This window comes from Molossus molossus, unplaced genomic scaffold (assembly GCF_014108415.1).
Source record: "Molossus molossus isolate mMolMol1 unplaced genomic scaffold, mMolMol1.p scaffold_m16_p_16, whole genome shotgun sequence".
In the NCBI taxonomy this organism is placed as follows: domain Eukaryota; kingdom Metazoa; phylum Chordata; class Mammalia; order Chiroptera; family Molossidae; genus Molossus; species Molossus molossus.
In genome coordinates, this window is record NW_023425351.1 from 43,317,554 (window position 1) to 43,343,397 (window position 25,844).

The 25,844-nt window shown below is 39.1% G+C and overlaps 1 protein-coding gene across 1 annotated transcript in view; it reads left to right on the top strand.

Moving 5' to 3' along the window:
• Positions 1–25,844, top strand: part of VPS13B (vacuolar protein sorting 13 homolog B) — an 867,799-nt gene that overhangs the window by 792,849 nt on the left and 49,106 nt on the right. The window contains exons 44-54 of the mRNA XM_036263824.1: positions 2,078–2,233; positions 10,444–10,707; positions 11,430–11,513; positions 11,691–11,866; positions 12,356–12,526; positions 12,882–13,083; positions 14,192–14,380; positions 16,700–16,846; positions 20,264–20,547; positions 22,955–23,082; positions 23,268–23,467. Coding sequence (XP_036119717.1) covers positions 2,078–2,233; positions 10,444–10,707; positions 11,430–11,513; positions 11,691–11,866; positions 12,356–12,526; positions 12,882–13,083; positions 14,192–14,380; positions 16,700–16,846; positions 20,264–20,547; positions 22,955–23,082; positions 23,268–23,467 — 2,001 coding nt within the window. The remainder of the gene's footprint in view (positions 1–2,077; positions 2,234–10,443; positions 10,708–11,429; positions 11,514–11,690; positions 11,867–12,355; positions 12,527–12,881; positions 13,084–14,191; positions 14,381–16,699; positions 16,847–20,263; positions 20,548–22,954; positions 23,083–23,267; positions 23,468–25,844) is intronic.

The window sequence follows — 25,844 nt, forward strand, 5'->3', positions numbered from 1 at the left end:
GAGCTTTTTTTCCCAATCGCTGCTATAAAAAACTGAAGTGGTTCCAAACATCACTATTCTTTTTCTTTTTTTTTCCCCTCTAACTGATATTTAAACATCAAAGATACTCTGGTACTTTATGTTAGAGTGTATATCAGACCAAATTCTCCCTAAAGGTATTTGCTGTCCAGAATGTTTTTGTTTTGTTTTAAGCTGTTAGTCTTCTCTTTTAGAAGTCCTCTGAATGGCAGATAGCCTTTTGCTGACTGGCAGTTGTGTGCAGGAAGAACTGGGGTGGGGCCATAGTAAAAGCCAGGGGAAGAGTTAGGAGATTTTCTGAATGTTTTATTAAGATATATTTTTTAAAAGCCCTCCCTTAATATTTAAAAAATCATATTGTGATGACCAGTGAGTGACCTTGGAAATTCTTTTAAGTGCTTCATGAGTACTCTTCTTAATGCGAAAAGTGAAAAATAATATTTTCATCAAAAGACTTTTGTTATTATGACACTTCCTGTGCAAATCTGTAATGTATTTATTTATTTATTTTTATTTATTTATTTTTAATCCTCATCCATCTATCTTCAGACAGAGTAAGAGGGGAGAGAGAAAGAGAGGAAGATATAGACAGAAACATCCATGTGAGAGAGACACATTGATTGGCTGCCTCCCACATCCCACATGACCCCAACCAGGGCCAGGGACCAAACCTCAACTGGGCTATGTGTCCTTGACCAGAATCGAACCCACGACTCTTCAGTCCATGGGCCGACGCTCTAACCACAGAGCCAAACCAGCCAGGGCTGTAATGTGTTTATTTTAAGGACCGATTATGATAGCTCTTATAGAAGGTTTTCTTTTTTTTTTTTTTAATCCTCAACCAAGGACATTTTTCCATTTTTTTGTTCAGATAGAGCGGGAGGGAGAGAGAGGAAGAGAGAGAGAGAAACATCGATGTGAAGGGACACATCGAGTGGCTGCCACCCGCACGACCAACCAGGGCCGGGGACAAACTGCAACCGAGGCACGTGCCCTTAGCGGGAACCAAACCCGGGTCTCTCTGTACCGCAGGCCGACGCTCCAACCGCTGAGCCAAACTGGCCAGGGCTGTTTTCAATGTTTTATTCATTCTGTTAATTGGGAAAATGTTTCATGTGATTATCCTTTGGTTAGGTCTTTTAAAAATTTATATGTGATATAAAAGAAAATATTAAGTTTGTGTATCATGTAAATGTTTTTCCTAAAATGTCAGTTTTATTTCCTTATACTTAGTAATCATATAGAACATTGTTTGTTCTCATGTGAACATGTGTCCTGAAGAAACAGTAATTAGTATGTTGTTTTGGAATACTTGCTCAGTTAAACTGACTTTCTTAGTTGCATTTAGTGGGTAGGAGTGGAAATAAAAGATATTTGATGACCATGAAAGAAATCTATATTACCAAAAGCAGCAATACTATATGAATAAATATGAATGTGAATCAGGAGACTCATTTGGTGAAAGTTACAATAAATACATACTGGAAAAAATAGAACAAAGACATTTTCTATACATTCGAAATGTTGAAGATGTTTCTGACTCAAATATGTGATCTCATAAGGAGAGTATATTAAGTGAACTGCATCTTCAAATTGCTATTTTTTTCTTTATCAAGATTTAAAAAATAAAGAATAGCAGTTTGGATCAAAAATAATGCCACTAACCAAATTTAGCTTTAATTACTGTCTAGCCGTAAGAAGGAATAAACTATCAGCCAAGACCAAGGCTCTTTGATCTCACATTTCAACCTCCTTCTCCTCCAGATGAATGAAATGGTCTTTTCTCAAATGTTCAACAGGCCTTTTACCATTTGATAGGACAATTATTTTTAAGAAGGTTTAAAATGTGATCTGGAAAACCACATTGACTCTATGTGGCATATTTGCTATTCTTAGCCTGGTTGAATAAGCTGGAAGTGGATGAATAATGCAGGTTAGAAAGAAAACAGATGCTAAATATTACAAATAGGAAGGTTTTCCAGCAAGGAGACGTTCATTTTAGGACGAGAGTTTTGTTGGCACTTTTGGCATTATAATGATTATTGTTTTTTCTCTCCAGCTGTTACACGTCTGTATTGAAGGCTGGGGCAATTGGCGTTGGTCAGAGCCCTTCAGTGTGGACCATGCTGGGACTTTTATTAGAACTATTCAGTACAAGGGTCGAACTGCTTCACTTATCATCAAGGTTCAGCAACTCAGTGGAGTGCAAAAGCAGGTAAGTTTCTTTGTGTTCATGACCCAGACAGCTCTTAATTATTTGTTGGAATTAATGAGAGGGAAACTTAAAGAAATGAAAGTACCAATAAAAAGAATCACAGTGGTGTGCCTAGTAATACCTACTACAACATGCACCTGAGCACTTAATAAGTGCTGTTGAAGATCCCGATGACGATGGTGATGGCTTCAGACCCCTTGTCCAAGTCTTTTACAGGAGCTGCTAACGAGCAGTAAAATTTACTGATTTTAGTTTCACCTCTTCTCCCTGTCACCACCTACCTCTGGTGGAGGTGCTAATGAGCTGTGAAATGGCCAAAAGGCCTTTATTGAGAAGGAAAAGAAGGGAAGGGTGGGGGGACTCTGGATAACCCAACAGTGGATAACCAGGAGTTGGTACTCATACTGCAGGAATGAGCTGCGCCGACGTGTTGTGAGGCTGTCCCGTGACAGCGCGGGCCTGGGTCGCCAGCAAGCCTCCTTTCCCTAGGAGTCCATAGTAACTGCAGTAAAAAATCACTGCAGTCTAACTCTTGGCATATAAAACCTCAGCTCTCAGCACATATTTTTACGTATTTTATAAAACTTCCTTTTGGCTGTTTTTGAAGTTCCAAGACTGCAAAGGGAAAAAAAGTATCTGACACTTCTTTTGTGTTCTTAAGATGTGAAAATGTGGTTTTTAAAAGATGTTTTTCAAGCACGGAGCATATGACAAGAGTAGAAAGAAAAAAAGGAAGTATTAAAATCTGAAAACTGGCTTCACTGCACACAATATAACTGGATTTGTCATTGGAGTTTTAACATATACATCTGCATCTGGACTGTAACAGTCTATCCAGAACTTCGTGCACTGGGGACATGATAGAAACAGAACTTGATCCCTGGAAAAGGAAAAGGGGAGTTTTCCCCATGGAGCAGCAGGGGCTACTCCATTGCTGTATGCCAGGGGGTGAGCAGGAAGCAACTGGCAAGCTGAACAGTCGGACCCATACCACATATGTTCTTGGTCCACACCTAATCAGGTAGCTGGATTGTATGTTCTCATTATTGTGGGTGACCGAAGTGAAATGAGACTGTGATAGAGAGTCTCAGAAAAGAAGCATGGAATAATCTTTCCAATCAGCTGATTGACTGCAGTGGAACTGGATAAAATGAAAGACACTAAGTATGCAATGCAATCTTTGCTCTTAAATTGCAAATTTATATAAACCTAACAAAGTATACAACTAATAGTCAGTATGAAGGGGATTTAGAGGTTTTACTAAGAAGATATGACTTGAGCTGAGCTCTGGAAAACACGTAGGACTTGGGAGACATTTCTAATAGACAGTGAGGGGACCAGCCTAACTAGTGTGAGCTTCGAGCTGGAAAGTCATAAGCACCAGAAGTGTCCTTGACTTCCATGTGCCCGCAGATGTCTCTTACATGGATATGCTCTCAACAAATATCTACCTAATTAATACAGACCGGTTTTCTGATTCTCATGGTCTTCCAAGAATGCCTGATCTGCCTTCTTATTCCACCAGCGTGTCTGAGAAATGGTCGCTCAGCATCTGTTGAGTGCTTCAGATGAAGAGAGGCTCATTCCCTCACACAGCAGCCCCTTCCATTGTGTTACTTCCACCTATTAATGAAGTTTTTCCCCCTGATTTTGCGTCAAAAGCATCACCATTCAGCCAGTTCTTACCATTCCTCGGAACTTGTGAGGTGAACAGAACAGTGTAGAGGACTCTCTTCTATCTCACAACCCTTCAACACATGAGGGAGACAAGAACATTTTCCTCACTTTTCTTCTCTCTCGGCCACTGGTTCTCAAACTGAAGAGTGAGTCCATTGGTTTTGCATATATGGGAAAAATGTTCTTTTCAAATTCTCACAAATGTTACCTATCTTTTTCTTCTGATTATAAAAGATTTCCCAGAAACAGTACTTATTACCCAAATGATCTTAGGCAAATTTCTTGATCTTTCCATGTTTTAGCACCTAACAAATATTAGTTCACTCTGGTTATTTTTATAACTGCTATAAAATATTTCTGAAAACACAGAAAAGTCTAATGAAGAAAATAAAAAACTTATAATTCTACCATCCAAAGGTAAATACTATTATTATTACTTTGGTGTATTTTTTTTTTTTTTTTTACTTTTTTTTCCCTGCACAGATATTTTTAAACAACTTGAGATCTAATTGTAATAACAATTTTTCAACTAATTTTTTCCACTTACATTATATAATGCTTAGCTTATGATATCTAAAATTCCTGAAATTTTTCTTTGAATGTTTAATGGCATAATAATTTACCATATGATATATTGAAACACATTTAGACAGTTACTTGTTTTGGGTTTTTAGATAATTTCCTATTTGTCACTATAATAAAACCTTAAATAGATATCTTTGTATATAAATAGATATCCAGATTTCTAAGTCTGTCTCTAATGTAATTTTCTATAAAATTTAACTACCTAAGCAAAGGATATGAATATTTTTGTGATATTTGATACATATTCCCAAACTAAAAAAATTATTTTTTTTTCTTTAACCAAAATTCATTGTTTTATCTCACCATATTCTTGTTAGGGCTGCACTAATCTTTTAAATAAAACTAAATAAATATTTGCCCTAAAATTTCTGCTGATTTTTTTAGTTTTTCAAGCCTTTAGCACTCTTTTAAAAATCTTAATAAAGAGGAATTCAAATCAGGGCTAACAAAAATAATTTCCATACATTGCAAGTTTAAGGAATTTTTTAATCATTTTCTCTGTTAATGCCAAATATACATATGTTAAGACATCTGGTGGCAAATCACATCTCAGAATTTTTCCTAATATTATTTGTACTTTTGAATGTTAATCATTTTCTGTGGGGACTCTCACACTTTTCTCTGCGTCTACCCTATTTATAATAAATAATCCTTAAAAAGAAATTAGAATCTAGCCAAATGGGAACAGACTAATTGGAGAGCAAAAATGGAAGCGTAGCAGCCCTCACTTCGTGTTTACCTTTTTAAAAGGAAGTGTCATCTTCTCCCAAAGGAATTGGGAAAGTTTGTTTTATATTTCCACTGTCATAAAGGGAATATACACACTTAGTTTTTATTTTGAATGTTCATATTTCTTGTAGTCAAATGAGATTGAGCTCTATGTTAGGGCCATTTTAAAAACTTAGCATGCCCTGGACAGTTTGACTCAGTGGTAGAGCATCAGCCCGTGGACCAAAGGATCTGGGTTCATTTCTGATCCAGGTCATGTACCTGGGTTGCAAGTTCAATCCCCGGCCCTAGTCAGGGTCATTTGGGAGGCAACCAATCAATGTATCTCTCTCCCATCAATGTTTCTCTCTCTCTCTCTCTCTTTCTCTCTCTCTCTCTCTCTCTCCCCTTCCCTCCCTTCCACTCTATCTAAAAATCAATGGAAAAATATCCTCAGATGAGGATTAACAAAAAAATAAATAAATAAGTTAGCAGAATATTAAAAAAACAGAACACAGAAACAGCAATTTATTTAGCCTAGAATGAAGCAAGTGGTGTGTGGTTTAAAGTGAACCTGGGTAGTACTGAAAGGGTCAGCAGACCATCATGCCAACTTCAAACGAATTGCTGTGTGTCAAAGTTGTGAAAAACCTTTGCAGTCAGTGTTTTTTAGCCTCTCAACCCCTCTCTCTTTCCCCCCTCTTTGTCCCTCTCTTTCTCCCTCTTTCCCTTTATACCCCCCACAGCACACCCACAAAAAGTAAAAATGTACCATGTATTTTTCAGTTGGATTTGATATTTTATTGTTAGGGTAGATTAACTAACATTCAGATTAGCTCTAGTTAAAGTACATCAGAGAAACAGGATTTCCTCAATACGTCAGGTTAGGAAGGAAGATAGGAACCAAGCTTCCAGCAGAGCCTCTTGGATTCCCGCCTCCCTTCCATCTTGGCTTCTTTCCTTCTACCCCACCTGGGCCTGGGAATTTGCAATAAACCACAGCTGCCTAATTACCAAGCCCCATTTGGGGAGATGAATGTGTGTAGCTCCCTGATGTACCTTAACCACATTACTATGCCCCTACGTAAAGGAAAGTTGACTAGAGCTCCTTTGAACAATGACTCTAGGTTATGATCTGTACCTTGCCTTTCTTTACCCCTCATTTCCCCAGCTGAATGAAAAATTCCCAGGGACGTTGCACGGTACTCAGCTACTCATGTATAGTGCACTATTTGCTTCCATGCTTCCCATCCCTTGATGTACATATGTATGCTTATGTATATATTTGTATCTCTATACATACACTTTTAATCATGGTTAGATATCATTTTCCAGTGCATCTGGTGCTCTGGAGTTATTCTTTAATATCACTATTCTTCTTGGCACTGATCTAATAAGAGTTCTGAAACCTGCTAAGTAAAATCATATGTGGAAATCTTCAGTACACATCTTTGTGGCTTTGGGGAAAGAGGGGAACTAGTGTGAAACCTGGAAATGTGTATTAAAGAGAAACCCTACATTAAAAAAAAAAAATTAAGCAGCTGTCTTCAACTGATAAATTAATCCTGAAATTCTAACCATAATTTTCTAAATAAAGGCAGTGTCAGCGTGGCCACTCTGAAGAAAAGCAGACGTGGCCGCCGGACCGCGCGGGGCAGGCGCATCGGGTTCCCCTTCATCCAAGTGGCCTTCCCTCCCGGCCACTTTTAAAGGTTTTCTTTTTATCAAATTTGAAAGCCTATTTAACAAGCTTTTTAGTCAAAAATGAAACTATAAAAACCCACCAAGAGGATCTCTGTCTTTAAACAAAGTAAGTCCCAGATGGTGGCAGAGATTCTGTGGTTTCTGAGAGAGACAGCAAAATTCTCCTAAATCTCCCCGGGCTGAAGGTTCCGCAGCAAGAGCCGTGCGCTGTGGCGTCGTCCTGGTTATCAGGAGGGTCTATTAACCCCTGGCATATGCTAGAGGAAAGCTTGCCTCCTAACTTAGTTCAGTTGAGTGTTATGTTTGCTGTTGTGAAAACATTGTTTTAAAAATATATAAAATGGCCTGAGTTTCTAGGGGAAATGTAACAGCTTGGTTTTTACAGATGTATTCCTTCTAACGGAAATTCAGAGGAATAAGTAGTTGGAAAATAAATGTTTAAGAAAATGCTAAACCTCACCATTCAAATGATGCAAGTTGAAACAAGGACACATTTTTTTCTATCAATACAACAGGTTTGTTTGTGGTAAAAATGTAGTTCGTACTTATTCATGTTTGTGTAAATAATAGTTCATTAAAAATGATGGTTACAAGATATTCTTAAATGACAGAGGAAAATATATCAATTAGGATGTTTTCAGCTTAAAGTTACAAAATAGGCTTTTTCATCTTTGTAGCAAATTAATGAGGCAGATGCTATTATTGTTCCTGTTTCACATTTATTGTCTCACATAACAAGGAGGAAGAAAGCAGGTTCAGTGTTGGTCAGTGAAGCAACTCAGTGCTGCCTCCACTTCTCTGCCACCCCTTGGGCTTGCCGCCCTGGTTTCGCGGATGGCTGCAAAAGGGTGTGTGTATCCATTTATAACATCTTCCGGGACAGAAAAGAAAGAAGGCGTTCTCTTCTGAAATGTTCCCCTTTATTATCAAGGAGTAAAATCTCTCCCAGAGCCTTTCAGCAGTCTTTCCTTTCCATATTATTGGCCAAAACAGAAAGAATCCCACACTCACCCCTTCAAGTAATCATTGGCAAAAGGCATTGCCAGGATTTGTTTATACCAATTATGATACAGTCTCTGCGGACCATGGGAGGTATTCAGCTCCCTGAGTACTTTGCTGGTTTTTTGAGCCCTAAATCAAATCAGGGTTTTTAATAGCAAGGGAGGAAAAAGGACCTGCTCTTTAGAACCAAACCAGTGGTGTCTGGCACATTTACATTATAATGGGCAGCCTTTATTCTTTTTTTTATAGTTTCTAAGTGTTCTTAATTAGTAAGTATTAATTTTATGAGAGATGGACTGCCAGGGTGATTATCAGCACAGACTCTGTGCAGTCTGGATAATATTGGACACGTTATTCACCATCTCTGTGCCTCCATTTTCTCCTTGTTCAGATGAACCTACTCTATAAGGTTGCTGTGAGATGAAAAGAGTTAATTTGTAAAAGTGCTTGTATTAGTCAGAGCTCTTCAAAGAAACAGAACCGATAAGATGTGTGCAGGCACACATATTTAGACACACATGTTATGTATGCACAGAGAGAAGGAGAGGAAAAGGTTTGTGGTAAATTGGCTCACATGATTATGGAGGTCAGGAAGTCCCAAGAACCGAGGTCTGCAAGTTAGAGACCCAGAAGAGCTGTCACGTAGTCCCAGTCCTAAAGCCAGCAGGCTTGAGACCCAAGGAGAGCTGACATCTTGGTCCATGTCCACAGGCCAGAGAAGGACCAGTGTCCAGCTCCAGCAGTCAGGCAGGAGGGGTTCCATTATACTCAGCCTCTTCTATTCAGACTTACAGTTGATAGAATGAGGCCCGCTCACATTAGGAGGGCAATCTGCTTCACTCAGTCCACCAACTCAAATGTTAATCTCATCCAGAAACAGCCTCATAGACACACCCAAAGTAATGCTTGACCAAATACCTGTGTATCCTGTGGCCCGCTCAAGTTGACAAAAAAAAAAAAAAAATCAATCGTCACATGCTTAGACCTGTAAATATACAGTACTTACATTAGTTATTATTTTATAATCTGAAAAAATATTACAGATAAGGAAATCCAGATGGGAAAGTCCTATTTTCCCCATCATGGTGCGTATTCATAGTACAGAAGGACTTGCTTTCTGAAAGTATTCACTTTATAAGAATAAATTTTGTTGTCTTTTCAATTTCAACCAATTTAAGAGATATTTCTTAATGCCTACTATGAACTATACTCTTAGCTGGATGAAAAGTTGGATAATCCATGGGTTTAATGGATAATTTTTTGTGTTTTATAAAGATACATGCTTCGCCCTGGCCGATTTGGCTCACCAGTTAGAGTGTCGGCCCGTGGACCAGAGAGTGCTGGGTTCGGTTCCCACTAAGGGCATGTACCTCGGTTGCAGTTTATCCCCGCCCTGGTTGGGGTCATGTGGTTGGAGACCACTTGATGTGTCTCTCTCACATCGATGTTTCTCTCTCTCTCTCTCTTCCTCCCTCTCTCTCTCCCACTCTATCTGAACATAAATGCAAAAAAAAAAGTCCTCGGGTGAGGATAAAAAAGTAAACAAGGAAGGAAGGGAGGGAGGGAGGGAGGGAGGGAGGGAGGGAGGAAGGAAGGAAGGAAGGAAGGAAGGAAGGAAGGAAGGAAGGAAGGAAGGAAGGAAGGAAGGAAGGAAGGAGAGAAACCTGAATAAAATGAAATGTAATTAGGAATCTACATGAAAAATTGTTTGCCTTATCAGTTTCTACAGGGGTCTCTAATTGCATAAGAATAAAATAAGCCCTTGGAAATCAGCTTCAGGGAATAGATTGATCACAACTGTCCTCTCAGCTACCAGAGCTGAAGTCTTGTTTTTGATCCCCATCCTTTTTTTCTGCTGCATCATTTGATAACATTGTCCTCTTGGTCAGTCCCTTCCCTTCTGACTTCTGCAGTACTACCCTCTTCTGATTCATGACCACGCTCCTTCACCCCTTGTTCTCCAACCCCTCTGGCTTCTCACCCTGAGAAGCTGTCCCTGAACTGTTGGTCAGTTGCTGGGTTTGAGCCTCTACCCTCTTTTCCAAGCAAACTACCTTCTTTCTGTGAATATCCACAGGTCTTTTCTCTCTAGCCCTGTCTTCACTCCCAAGCACATGGCCAGTATTTCCAGTGGGACCTGCACTGCGCCTGTGTGCCCGGCCTTTGAATGCTGCAAACTCAGCAGAGCAAAATCCCCTCTTTTCTTTTAGCTTCTTTGTCTTCTTGCACTCCTTAAATAAGCTAATGACTGTTTTTTCTTTTTTTAATTTAAAGAGAGAGAGGAAGGAAAAGGGGTGGGATTTGTTGCTCCACTTAGTTATGCTTTCATTGTTACTTCTTGTGTGAGCCCTGACTGAGGATTGAACCCACAATCTTGGTGTATCTGGATGATACTCTAAGCAACTGAGCTACCCGGCCAAGGACTTCATTTTCTTTTCATTAAAATGAACACAGATTACTCTATCTGAACAATTACGTATTTCCAATTCATGAAATCATAATTGATGAGGCTTTATTTATGTATTGTCTTTTAGATTATCATCTGCGGAAGACAGATCATCTGCAGTTACTTGTCTCAAAGCATAGAACTAAAAGTCGTTCAGCATTACATTGGTCAAGATGGACAAGCTGTGGTTCGAGAACATTTTGATTGCCTCACAGCCAAACAGAAATTGCCTTCCTACATACTAGAGAACAGTGAACTGACAGAGCTGTGTATGAAGGCCAAAGGAGACGAGGACTGGTCAAGAGACGTGTGCCTGGAATCCAAGGCCCCTGAGTATAGCATTGTCATTCAGGTATGAAAAGTAGTACAATCTAGAATAGAGCAGCTTTTAAATTAAAAACGTATCACTATGTTCTTTATTCAATATAGCACTGTTAATTAAAAGAGATATATTCAGGGAATATGAAGGACATCTATAATATTGTCAATGATAAAAAAAAAAAAGGTGATATATTCAAAAGAGAGGAGACCCGAAATAATATAAAGAGGTTTTTGAATATTACTTTTCAGTTTCCTCTCCATCCCAGGACAGCATGTTTGTATCCATCCCAACAGTTCTTGTAGTCAAGATGCTGCCTGTCCCAGATGGAGGCGAGTTATATCTTGATAACGATTCTGATACACAGGGCTTTGGGGGAGTGGGGGGTAAAGGGTGTCTTCCTCACATATGAATCTTTGTGATGAACTGTTACTTTTTTCTCTCTCCCTCAGTCTCCATCATCATCACTTTCTTTCCCGTAAAGGACAAATCCTGTCTTTCATTCTCCCGCTCAATCTTATATCGGTCTCTCCTCACAGAAGTCCCTTTGTCTTCATGGAAAAAATTGGCCCCATTAGCTCCCTGCACATTCCCTTTATGCCATAATGAAATCTGTTTTTGCTTTATTTTCTTTTTTTATGGCTTTTTTTTCTATAACTTCAAACTTTTTAATCCTCCCAACCAGCATTATATCTGTGCCTTATTTTCCTGAATCAGAAACTGGGTTTCACGGGACCCTTTCTGTGTGCATGTAGGTGCCGTCTTCGAGCAGGTCCATTATTCACGTCTGGTGCACGGTTCTGACTTTGGAACCCAGCTCTCAAGTGCAGCAACGAATGGTGAGTGCTTTCCAACCCTAAAATATGGTATACGAGTCTGACCTTTTCTGTTCTGAAATAAGTTAAGGGCAGAGTGACCCAGGGAAGAGATTTATTACACGTTTCTTTCAGCATCAAACAGCTGGAACACTGCAACAAAGCAAATATGAAAGTTCTTCTGTCCTTTTATTTTTACAGATTGTGTTCAGCCCTCTTTTTATCATGAGGAGTCATCTTCCAGACCCCATTATCATACATTTGGAGAAAAGGAGTCTGGGATTGAGTGAAACACAAATTATTCCAGGAAAAGGGCAGGAAAAACCACTGCAAAACATAGAACCTGACCTTGTACATCACCTGACATTTCAAGCACGGTACTGGGGAACCCTTATATTTTCCTAAGAGAAATTCAGCAGGAAAATTAACCTTGTACTGTTGAGGGGGAGATGGAAGATATAATTTTTTGTATGATTTCTTATCTTATGAGAATGTTATTTTAAAATTATCCTGCCTAGTGTTCTCTTACTCTCTTCTATAGTTTTAAATAAAATTCAGCCTCTTTTATTAAGCTTAGAAATAAACAAGAGGGATCATCAGAAAATTTAATTGGCGCATGATTTCTCTCATGGAAGAAGAGATGAATAGAAATCTCACCCAAGCATGGTTGGGGTGGGGGATGGAAGAGGAAAAGCCAGGGCCCAAGTCATCTAAACCTGTGTCACCAATCCCTAAAACATCAAAAAATTGACTCAATGTAACAAAAAAAGTGTCAGGCTATAATACATTTGTACTTAGGTTCTTCTCAGTAAATTGTAGACCACTTTAGAAATCTGATGTCCTTGTTTTTTCTTTCCATGTCCTAGAGAAGAAGATGATCCTTCACATTGTGCTGTTCCCATCTCCACGTCCCTCATTAAGCAGATAGCCACTAAGATACACCCTGGGGGTTCAATTACTCAGATCCTTGATGAATTCTACGGGCCAGAAAAGTCTCTTCAACCCATGTGGCCCTATAACAGGAAGGATTCTGACAGGTAATGTCCCCCAGCAGTCCTTTTCTACAGACATTTCTCACTATTAAGTAATAAAGGACCATTCACAAAAATGTTAGACACCCAAAAAAAAGTGTGTGTTTTTTTTAAAGAAGATAGTTGCATGTATCTGTCATATTCTGCCCTTTTATCATCCAGTAGATGTATTTGTAGATTACTCATAATCTGGACTGTAATTGCATGAAAAACTTCTCCTGGATGCAGACTCGCATTGGGTGATTGTGATATGCAGAGGTGTCATACAGGAGCACTGTGTGTCTGGAATCCTTAAACATATTTCATGAATACTGAAGTCATTATATTTAACTGAGTCTCTTGGATGTGGTATTTGAAACAGGAATGAACAGCTGAGTCAGTGGGATAGTCCAATGCGAGTGAAGCTGTCAGTCTGGAAGCCATATGTTAGAACCTTGTTGATAGAACTTCTACCCTGGGCCCTGCTGATCAATCAATCCAAATGGGACCTCTGGCTATTTGAAGGAGAGAAGATTGTTCTACAGGTTCCTGCTGGCAAAATTATTATTCCTCCTAATTTTCAGGTACTATAACTTTTTGTTAAACTAATATGAATTCTTTTCTTTCAACAGCTAGCTTTTATTCTTTTATTGCACTTATGTTCATAACCGTTGTGGGAAACAGTCCTCTTAGATGCATATGTAAGGGGTATGGAATGTTCTTTGATTTTCAAAGACATTTTAGATGTCCTTTTCTGCCCATTAGCAGTATTCATGTTTGAGTTATCATTAAATGTGATAACTTGTACTAGTTACATTCTCATTTCCATTGTGTATGGGATATTTGACAAGCATTAGAATATTCCTACTCCAGATATATTAAGGACATAGAGCCATATTCTGTGCTAACGTACCCCCTAGAGAGCTGCAAGATGGATAAGAATTGAGGATTTCTGAGCAACCATGTTTGTCAGGGCCCCCCTTTTTTCACAAGTGGATTTGAATGTCCATAATCATGATGCCCACCCAGTGTTGACAGTAACATGCAATCATTACTGACATGGGGGAAAACCCAATCATGAAACAAAACTTTTACAGGACAGTTTTATATTCCATCACAAGAGAATTTTCTTGATAAGGCTAGCTCATTTTTAAAAGGCACATAAATCTATTTTTTTTAAAAATAGAGTACAAGGAATTCCTAAATAAAATTTTTTCCTGATAGGGAACAACTTCAGAGTTTTTGGGTTTTTTTTTGGGGGGGGGGGTGGCTTCAGTTCATAAACATCTTTATTCAATTGCATTTTTAAAAAATAATCAGATGATGTTACCTTATGGAATTGGAATGTTGACCTACATGGACCTAAAGTTGCATATAATTCTTTTGTTGAATGAAATAAACCTTCAGTTTTTAAACCTTTGGTATTTATAGGGTCGTTACAGTTTGGGTTTGGTTTTGTTCCCCCTCTTCCATAAATATGAATTCTATCATGAATCAAAGAAAACAGTGAGATCTAAAATAAAATGTATGTTGCCATTACAGAGAGAGAGAGAGAAAAGAAAAAGAAAAACCCTAAAGGGATTTGTTTGCTTAAATAGACCTATTATATAATATTTTTAAAATTCCTGTGAATTGAGGTAAAAATATCAAAGTTAAGAAAAATACTTTATAATTGAGGCATTATTTTTCCAGGAAGCTTTTCAAATTGGAATATACTGGGCAAATACGAACACTGTGCACAAGTCAGTAGCAATTAGACTGGTTCATAACCTGACATCTCCAAAGTGGAAAGATGGAGGTAATGGTGAAGTTGTGTCATTGGACGAAGAAGGGTTCGTTGATGCTGAAATAAGACTTGGTGCTTTCCCAGGACATCAGAAGGTAGGATCAAAGTCTGGGTGGTTCAGGGGAAATAGTATGCCATCCCCTCAACCTGTTTCAAATGAATTCACCCTTTCTTAAATCCCTTTTTGGTATCGCTTATTCTAGGCAATTTTTATAAGAGTGAAGCATATGATTTCTTAGACCTCTCTGTTTTATAGGGGTTTTTTTTCTCTTTACCAGTGATAAAAGCTGTGTCCCATAATTTATCCAATAACTGCTCTAGTTCAGAACACTCAGCAGTCATTTGATTTATCGTATGTGGGGGGAAATGAATTTATTCACAAATATATACAAATTGTACTTGGCCTCCTCTTTTTAGTGGAGAAAGTAGAGTTGCCCACGTTCTGAGCACAGAGTGAAAGGACAGAGGCCCCTGCAGTGCAGGTTATATTCCTGAGCAAAGTGGTATTAGCCAGTTCTGGTTTTCCCATAGAACCAATGTTCTAGGAGGGAGCTGTATCCTTGAAAAGGGGACTGGTACCCATGTTTTTAAAGATATGAATACCAAAAAACACACTTAATCAGTTGTTAATTAAATACAAATGTGTGCTTTTTAGCATGAATCTTTTCTAAAGTCTGTGAAAACCAATTAGCTGAGTAATACAATGATGAATCACATTAAACTGTATTATGAAAGTTTTCTGTCCTGTTGTACCATTTAGAGGTCTCCTACAGTACTTAATAATATTGACATTATTTTAGCTGTCCCAAATAAGAAAAAGAAGGAATACTTCATCAGAGGGGTATAATTCATAGTGACCTTTCTATGGGGAAAAGTTAGATTTTGACAGGCATCTTTGAAGCACCTCTTGAGAAATGTTAGGGTCACTTGGTGACTTTTTAAAAATAAATTTCTCTGATACAAAGAAGAAGTTGGTCTTTCTTCAATATTCAAGGCTGGTATCCATTTCCTCAAAGTTGTCTGGGCAACACATGTTTATGCTCTGCCGGCCAAAATACTGTAACATGGGTGTAAATGGCAAAGTGCTGTAAGCGTGAATCACCCAAAGTTGAATAGTTGTAAGTTGAGAACTGCTATCAAAACCGGGAAAAAATGTTGTGTTATTCAAACACCCAATATCTCCAGCACCTCACAACGTAGCCACAGCAAGTGCTGAATAAATGTTTCAAATGAATGAATGAACTATTGGAAAATATATTATTTTACATATTTATATCTCATTATTCTTTAGCAATGATTCTCAAACTTTTTATTCTCAGGACCCCTTAAAATTATTGAAGACCTCCCCAAATCTTTTGTTTGTGTGTGTTGTATCTGTTGATATTTATCAAATTAGAAGTCAAAACAGAAAAATTAAAACAAGGATATACCCACATTCCATTAGTCATGAAAGCTATGGCTTCGTAGCCTCTAGAAAACTCCATTTGTACACTCATGAGAGAATTAGAGTGAAAAAGATAAATAGCATCTTAGTATTATTATAAATATAGTTTTGACCTTTGGGTTCCCGAAAAGGATCTCAAAGACACTCCCTCGCCCTGTGGGGCCCCAGATCACACTTTGAGACCTACTGTCCTAATAATACCACTTGCTAGATGGGTATCTTTAGGCAAGTAATATCTTGTCTGAGCATCAGTTCCTCATAACATGGTAATGAGATAATACATGCAGTGATTGAGAGCAGCACCATGGAACTAGACTGTGTGGTCCAACCCCAACTGGGCCCTCTTTATATTTGTGACCATAGGCAAGTTACTTAACCTCTTTGTGGCTCATTTACCTCTTCTATAAAATGAGGATAATAGTAGCTACTCCATGTGGCTGTTGTAAGGATTCTGTGAGTTAATGTGCATGAAGTACTCACAGGTAGACCACAGAAGGCAGTGTTTGAGGGCCAGTCATTATGTTTTCTTCAGCAACAGCAGTGGCAGCATTATTCAAGTTCCCAAAACTTCTCCTGGTCCATAACAGTATTCAGTAAGACAGCTGCTGTCCTGCACACGAGGAGGAGGAAGAGGCCTGTTTAATTGAATTCTTATTTGAAAAAGATGAATGGCATCTGTTTACATATAAGTGCTTTATAAATAAATATTTTGTAAGGTAATAACTTGAAAACAAGTCTCTATCTGTTGCTACACAGTAGCAAGAAAAGGAACTTCACTGGTTTACTGAGTAAATAGGGCCAGGATATTTTTTAAACTGAAAGGAGACTGTATTAAATACTCTGGAACAAAAGTTAAAATTGGTGTTGTCCTGGCAAAACCAATAGATAAAGTGACCTTTTAAGAAAAATGAAGAGATTTTTTTGTCCCTTATGAGATTTTCAAACGTGCTCTTTCCTCACTTTCTCGCAGTTGTGTCAGTTCTGCGTTTCCTCCACGGTACAGCAGGGAATACAGATTATTCAGATCGAAGACAAGACTACAATAATCAACAATACACCATATCAGATCTTCTATAAACCACAGTTATCTGTCTCCAAACCCCTTTCTGAAAAGGAGGTAGGTAATTCTTAATATGATTGGCTTGTCTTAAGTTTCGATAAGTTACAATAAATAAGGCCAACTAGAACAAATAAAAAGCTAATGCTGAATATAAGTAAAGGGAAATGCATTTATTTTTGCTTTCATTAAAACTGTGGATGTCACTTACATGTGTGTATGTGTAACCAATGGACATAGACAACAATGTTGGGGGGGTGGATCGAGAGAAGGGTGTCATTGGGGGGAAAGGAGAACATCTGTAATAAAAATAAATTAATTTTAAAAAGAAGAAAAAAACTATGGATGTCATGGTCAGTGCTTCAAAGGTAATTAAGGGGCAGGATCATCCTGACAGCCGGATTAGCGCTGCTCGCACCCCATCTGCTAGGAGGCTGCTGCACACTCTTCCAGCACATGCGCTGAGCCAGAGCCCCACCAGCAGGGAAGTGCTCCTGAGGGCTGGCGCCCAAGTCTCAGAGGGAAGAACATCTGCCTGGCAGGCTGCTGCGCCTGGAGGAGCCCTGTGGGCAAAAGGCTGGGTCCCAGCTGAGCCACAGATCTTGGAGCACTGAGCCCCATGTCCACAAGGAGAGTAAATGTGAACATGTACCAACTGATTTATGTCAACATCTCCATGGCAGAATAGGCAGAAAATAAATCTGAGAAGAATTTTGATTCGGTTCTTTATACAGTTAAAGTGAAGTTATATTTAGAGAGAAGGAAGATATTTTAAAAGGACTTAAACACGGAGTATTCTAAGTAGTATGCTACTGTTTTATACTATTGAAACTATCATATAGAAAAGTATTATCGCCCTGGCCAGTTTGGCTCAGCGGTTAGAGCGTCGGCCTGCGGTCAGAGAGACCTGGGTTTGGTTCCCGTTAAGGGCATGTACCTCAATTGCAGTTTGTCCCTGGCCCTGGTTGGTCATGCAGGTGGCAGCCACTCGATGTGTCCCCTTCACGTCGATGTTTCTCTCTCTCTCTCTCTCTCTCTCTCTCTCTTTCTCTCTCTCTCTCTCTCCCTCCCACTCTGTCTGAACAAAAAAATGGAAAAATGTCCTCGGTGAGGATAAAGAAAAATAAATAAAGTATTATCTTTTTTTACTTTTGTCTACATTTACTATTATCTCTTTCTTTCAGTTCCTAGAAATTATGTCAGAACAATAAAATAGGATGAAAGTGTTATTCTCAGTTTATAATCCATTGCAGTATTTACAAAAATGTCAGAATAGTACATTTTTATCTTGGTTCATTGAAGTGTTGTTTACATAAATTAGTGACCAGAAGTACCTAGGTTGGAAATAGAGGTTAACAAAGTTTGCCTCGTAGGAAGGGATTTGACAAGAGAATTAGCGTGTGTCCTGATCATTCTGCTTCTCCTCACCTGGCAGCTTCCTGAAACATAAGTCAGAGCTTTCCACACTGACATTTCCTCATCCAAACATGGCCATAATTTCGTGTTCGTTGCAGGTGTTTTTGTGAAGATTAAATAGATAATATTCATAAAAAGTCTAGGCATTCAGGAAATAATAGTAGCCAGCAGCAGCAGCAGCAGCAGCAGCAGCAGCAGCAGCATCACCACCACAATGAACTCTCATCTGTCTTGGCCTCCCAGAGAGAAGGGGAAGGCCCACATTCTTCCCTGCAGCTGAGGGTCCCCTTTTTCAAGCCCAACCCAGCTTCAGGCAAGTGTAGGAATTTTTTTAAGACATGATAATCCCTAGCCTCTCAGGGAGGTTGTGTGGAATAGTGGGAAAAACACCAAACAGGAAGCAGGAAACCTGGCTTCTGGCTGGCCTTTGCCACTCACTGGTTTTGTGATTTTGGACATGTCACCGGCGCTCTGGAAAGCATCTGTCTTCGCTGTGGAAGAGGTGGCTCAAATGAATTCTCTCTCAAGGTCTTTTTTTCAAAAAATTTTTATTCTGGAATATAAAGTTCTTTTTAATTAGAGTTGACTTGCAATATTATATTAGCTTCAGCTGTACAGCGTAGATTTGACATGTATGTGCCTTACAAAGTAATCTCCTTGAGAAGTCTAGTAACCATCTATCACCCTACATAGTTATGCTATATTATTGACTATAGTCCCTAGGCTGTACCTTACATCCCCATGACTTACTTATAAGATTGTACCTCTCAGTCCCTTTTGCTTTCTGCCCATCCCCCACCCCCCAACCCTCTGGCAGCTTCAGTTTATATTCTGTATCTATGAGTCTGAGTGTTTTGTTTGTTTATTTGTTTAGTTTTTTACCCTCATGCACTGTTGGTGGGATTATGAATTGGTGCAGCCACTGTGGAAAACAGTATTGAGGTTCCACAAAAAATTAAAAATAGAACTCTCAAGGTCCTTTTTAAGTTTAAAATTCTGAGACTCTCTAAAGAGCCAGAAACCATGTGGAATCTAAAGTGAGGTTTGGGCCCTGGCCAGTTTGGCTCAGCGGTTAGAGCGTCGGCCTGTGGTCCGGAGAGACCCGGGTTCGGTTTCCGCTAAGGGCACGTACTTCGGTTGCAGTTTGTCCCCGGCCCTGGTTGGTCGTGCGGGTGGCAGCCACTCGATGTGTCCCTTCACATCGATGTTTCTCTCTCTCTCTCCCTCCTACTCTATCTGTACAAAAAATGGAAAAATATCCTCGGGTGAGGATAAATAAATAAATAAATAAAGTGAGGTTTGGGATCAGAGTTTCCTCCTCCCTCAGGATGAGTCCTCACCAAAATTTGTCTTCTGAGCTCCCGGTTCACTGTTTTACATTTCATTCCAATCTCTTCTTTCCAAGTCCCCCACCGCCAGGATGCCACACTCTTTCAGTTCATCTATACCTGTGTGAGAAAACTCCCACTCCCACAATGTGTGGCATTTCTACCCCTGTGGCTTCTGAATTTTGCAATACCTGTGAAGCATTAAGAACTTTGCATCACCTTTTAAATCACCCCAGCTCTATCATGTTTCTTTTTTTTTCTTTTTTCTTTTTTAATCCTCACCCAACGACATTTTTGCAGTTATCTTCAGATAGAGTGGGAGAGAGAGAGGGGGGAAGAGAGAGAGAAACATCGACGTGAGAGAAAGAGAAACATCAACGAGAGAGAGTCAACTAGTTGCCACCTAAACGACCCCAATCGGGGCTGGGGACAAACTGCAACTGAGGTACATGCCCTCTGGTCCGTGGGCCGACGCTCTAACTGCTGAGCCCAAGCGGCCAGGGCTATCATGTTTCTTTATACCTAGAAAAGCAGCCCCTACTCCCACTGCTTGTAGTTGTCTCATTAGGACTTGGTCATGGGAACAGGATTCTTATATTCCCATGTCCCCCACCTGGCCACCTCCTGAGAATTCATGATTATAGTTTCTTAGAAGCTGTGCTTGAAAAAGCTTCACTTCGCTGTATCACTATAGTAAAAGTGCTCTCTCTGCATTGTCTTTTCTTTTTTTCAGTATTTTCATGTTCCAGATAGTGCTACTTTCAGCATTTGCCCAGGTGGCGAGCAGCCTGCTGTGAACTCCAGCTCCCTTCCTTGCTGGGACTTAATGCCCGACATCAGCCAGTCAGCACTGGATGCGTCTCTGCTTCAGAAACAGATCTTGCTGGCCTTTTCTCCTGCCACAGGGGCCGACAGCTCACAGGGCTGGAGCCTGCCGGCTGTGGTTCGACAAGACTTTCCCAGGCAGAGTGTGGCAGTGCCCTTTGGGAGCTGTAGGGAAAACGGATTCTGTACCAGGTATTGTACATATATGTGAATGCCCTGCTTTGCTTGTCACTATAGCTGTTTATCAAGATGGCAAAAGAGACAGGAAAATAATTGCAATGTTCACCATATGTGAACTAGACAGTGGCTTCTAGACAGTGTATACAATGACAATGTTAAGATCACGCATGGGTTGCCACAATAGACTACTGATGAGAATTTTCCCTATGCAGCTTCTCCTAGAGGGAAGTGGTGGCATTTCTCCACCCAGTGACAGGAAAACATTGCCTTCTTTTATGACTTCTTAGCATCTGTCAAATGATAAAAAATAAGGATTAAAATATGAGAGTCGTGTTGGAAAACTTTTTTCTTTTCCCATATTTTTACTTCAAAATTGAATTTTTCCCCAGAACTCACTCAGAGAGATAGCTTAGCTAAACACAAGTTACAGAAGACTTCTGTGGTTGCCCCTGCACGCAAGTTACCAGTTATGCAAACAACAACCCCAGTCAAGCCAGGGATGTGTAATGGTTTGTTCATTCTGGGCTTTTGTTTTGTGGTTATTTTGCATGCATTATGTCCTTTCTGTAGCTATCGAGAATAACTTATTTATCCTATATGTAAAAAGTACAAAAGGAAACATACTATATTGTGACCTTATGAGAGATACCTTATTCTTGTGATTTAGAATTTATAGACTTTGAGATTTTAGTCATCCTAACTTTGTAATGTATATAAATTTCTAGTAGTAATACTTTAAAAGATAACTTCCTAACTTAATTTACCCATAATAGTAAGCCCTCTTTTCTACACACATCCCTTCTTCTTTCACAACATTCACAGTCAACCCTGTTTTATAAACACTTTCATCCCTAACTCTGGAGAGGAGTGGTCTTTCTCATATTCTGATTGGAGAAGTTAAGTGTAGTGAATTTAAGGAAGTATTTTTGAATGCTGTAAACCTAAGTCTAGAAAACAAAGCTTCTTTTTAAAACTTAAGGACAAACTTGTAAGATTTTATTTGAAATTGTTTAAAATTCTAAGAATTATGAGACATAATTATATTAAACTAACTTAGTATTCTTAAATATTAAGCGAGATGTTAGATTAAAAATCCCATATGTTAGTTCTGGCCCCCAGCTTTCTTGGCCATCAAAAAGAAAATTCTCAGAGGTTGACTTGCCCAGCACTTTCAGAATTAGGCGGGACAAGAACGTTGGTGTTAATCTAAGCTGTACTCTGAAAGTGAGCTCACTTCCTGCCGCCCGTCACCTCCTCTCTGTTCTCAGTCCCACAGCGCACGTTGCATGGTGTTATTTTTTTTATTTCTATTTTTTTTAATCCTCACCCGAGGACATTTTTCCATTTTTTATTCAGATAAAGCGAGAGGGAGAGAGAGGAGGAGAGAGCGAGAAACATCAACATGAAAGGGACACATCGAGTGGCCGCCACCCACACAACCCAGCCAGGGCCGGGGACAAACTGCAGCCGAGGTACATGCCCTTAGCGGGAACTGAACCCTGGTCTCTCTGGACTGCAGGCCGACGCTCTAACCGCTGAGCCAAACCAGCCAGGGCTGCATGGTATTATTAATGGGATTTCCCCAAATGCTGATGGACAATTCACTTTGGCATCTCAGACAAATACAGTCTTCAGGAAGGACTCAGACACTGGTGAACAAGATAAATGGCAAATTGGAAATTACACATCTGTCAAAAATCTGACTTCTTTGATTAATCCATGTATTTTAAACTTCAGAGAGAATTATTTTCCCACTTGATATGGAATATTGTTTGGTAGTTTATAGGTCTGAATTGGACAACTCTGTCCCTCTATGGTAGAGGGCAGCCTACGCCCTCGCAGCCATTTGTCCAGTGCCAAATACTACAGCTTTGTTTCTGTAGTCAAAGTGCAGATCCTTAAAGCGTGATGGTTGTGCAAACTAACACCAAACATGAGCCTACCTACCTTTAGGAATAAAAGAGCAAGTGCCCAAATTCTCTAGGATTCCTTCTAAAAGCACACCGGCTCCTCCTTTGCCAAAGTTTACCAGGCACTTTTGGGGAAGAAATCACCCTTTCTTAAACGTTTAAGGTGCATATACTCACTGAGGGGAAGAGAGCCAGAAGACAGGTCAGCACAGGGTTACCTGTTCTCTCTAAGTGGTAGAAATTATGGTTTTTATTTTTTTAAATAGTTTTTCACATTTGAAAAAATATTTCCTGAAACACTGTTTGTTTTCAGGGGGCAAAAAATCAGTAAACTTATAGTTAATATAGGGCAGTTAATATATAAGAAGATGGCCTTCTTTCTCTGGAAAACATTATAGAGAAGGAATTCTGGAGTTCTGAGTGTTGCAAATCTAAATAAACATATCTCCAGAGAGAAAGCATTAATTTCTTTCTAAACTGTTTTGTCATGTGATTTGATTCTATTCTAGGGCTATTGCACTGACATATCAAGAACACTTAGGAGTGACTTATTTAACCTTCTCAGAAGACCCTAGTCCTCGAATAATTTTCCACAACGGATGTCCAGTAACAGTACTTATAAAGGAAAATATTAAAGGTATATTTTTTAGCATTGAATTTAAATGATACACAACCTGTATTTTTTCTGGAGGTTTTTGACTTAGTAGTTAGTTGTGATCCTGTGAAGAACATTGAAATAAAAGTATTGTTCATTCCTAGTTATAAAGTTTCTCTTGCCATACTATGTTTAATATTCCTGAATCTGCATATGCCTTTTTTTAGATATTCCAAAGTTTGAGGTGTATTGCAGAAAAGTTCCTTCTGAGTGCTCAATCCATCATGAGCTTTATCATCAGATTTCCAGTTATCCAGAATGCAAGACCAAAGACCTACTTCCCAGCCTCTTTTTGAGAGTAGAATTTCTGGATGAAGTAACGACCGAGTGGAGTGATGCCATCGACATCAACAACCAGGGAACACAGGTCAGTGAGCCACACGAGTTCCTGCCAATGCCCAAAGGAAAACTCCCTTTTCTAAGCATAGTTACCTAAATGCTGAACTCCTTGTCTCTGGGTTAGGGCATATGTGTATCCATTCTTACAACCTCATGTTATAAATTCTCAACTACAAGTATGTATCTCTAAAGTATACTATACAACTGTTTACCAGAGAGGAGCACTTGGTAAAAGCAATCCCACCTTGGGTCTAATATAAGGTCAAAAACGAAATAAAATTGTTGGACTTCTCTCATAAAAGGTAGTCCAACTTGCCAGAAGTTAAGACAATCATAATGCCAACCCTTGATTAATTCCCTCTTTTGAAAGTTTACTTATTTGATTCATTATTTGACTGATTGATTGAATAGTTTAATCCTCACCTGAGGATATGTTCATTGATTTTTAGAGAAAGAAAAGATGTGAGAGAGAAATGTCAATTGGTTGCCTCCTAGCTCCCCAACCAGGGATCATACTCTAAACCTAGGTATGTACCCCGACTGGGAGACAAACCCGCAACCTTCTTGGTATATGGGATGATGCTCCAACCAACTGAGCCACCCAGCCAGGGTAAAAATATACTAATTTTAAAATGCACATTTTCTTCTAGTAGTACATAAAACTTTGCAGATATAAGCAGAGTTTTAAAATCCTGAATGTATAAAATGTCCTGATTTATCTCTATCTTACTCTGGATATTAGTGATGTTATTTTTGTTGAAAATGGCACATGAACCATGCATCTAGTTTCTTCTGTACTTAAAATTTGCCATTTTTAATATATAATTGAGTGGCATTAAATACATCCACTTTGGCCCTGGCTGGTTTGGCTCAGCGGTTAGAGCGTCGGCCTGCGGTCCAGAGAGACCCTGGTTCGGTTCCTGCTAAGGGCGCATACCTCGGTTGCAGTTTGTCCCCGGCCCTGGTTGGTTGTGCGGGTGGCAGCCACTCGATGTGTTCCTTTCGCGTCGATGTTTCTCTCTCTCTCTCGGTTCCTCTCTCTCCCTCCCACTCTACACTCTACCTGAACAGAAATGGAAAGATGTCCTCGGGTGAGGATAAAAAAAAAAAAATAAAATAAAATAAATAAGTAAATAAATACATCCACTTTGTCGTATAGCCATCACCACACTTCAGCACCCCAAACCAAAGTTCTGTGTCCATTAAACAGCAACTCCCTATTTTTCCCATGGCTCAACCTCTGGTAGCTTCTGTTGTCCTTTCTGTCTCTGAATTTGCCTATTCTAGACACCTCATAAAAGTGGAATCAAGCAATATTTGTCCTTTTGTGTCAGGTTTCTTTCACTTAGCATAATATTTTCAAGGTTTATCCATGTTATAACATGTATCAGGACTTCATTTCATTTTATGACCAAATAATAATGTGCTGTACTTTTTTAATGTTCTTTCACATCTATTAGTTTATTTGATCTTAACAATAAGCTTTTGAAGTAGGTCCCATTGTAATGATAACAAAACACATTAAAGTTATAAATATATGTATAGTAATAATGATTATCATTTAAAAATCACCAACTGGATACCAGGCACTGGGCTAAAGCACTTTACTTTTTTTTTTTTTTTATTGAATTTATTGGGGTGACACTGGTTAATAAAATTATATAGGCTTCAGGTATATAACTCTATAATGCATCATCTATATCACTGTATTGTGTGTTCACCACCCCAAGTCAAGTCTTCTTCCATCACCATTTATCCTCCCTTTACCCTCTTCTGCCTTCCCCTACCCGTTTCCTCACCTTATTGTTGTCTGTGTCTATGAGTTTGTGGGGTTTTTTGTTTGTTTTTATGTGGTTTGTGTTTGTTTTTTTTTTTTTTTGCTTAATCACTTTATGTCTTTCACTCAGTCCCCCAACCCTCCTCCCTTCCAACAGCTGTCATTCTGTTCTCTATCTATGACACTGTTTCTATGTTGTTTATTAGTTTATTTTGTTCATTAGATTCTACATATAAGTGAAATGATATGGTACTTGTCTTTTCTGTGTCTGGCTTATTTCACTTATCATAATACTCTCTAATTCCATCCATGCTATTGCAGAAGGTAAGATTTCCTTCTTTTTTATGGCCAAGTAGTATTCCATTGTATAAATGTACCACAGTTTTTTTATCCACCCATCTACTGATGGGCACTTAGACTGCTTCCATATCTTGGCTATTTTAAATAAATCTACAGTGAAAATAGGGGTGCATATATTTTTTTGAATTAGTATTTCAGATTTCTTCAGATATATTCCCAGAAGTAGAATCACTGGGTCATAAGGCAGTTCTGTTTTTAATTTTTTGAAGTAATTCCATACTGCTTTCCACAGCAGCTGCACCAAATCTGCATACCTCCCAACAGTGCA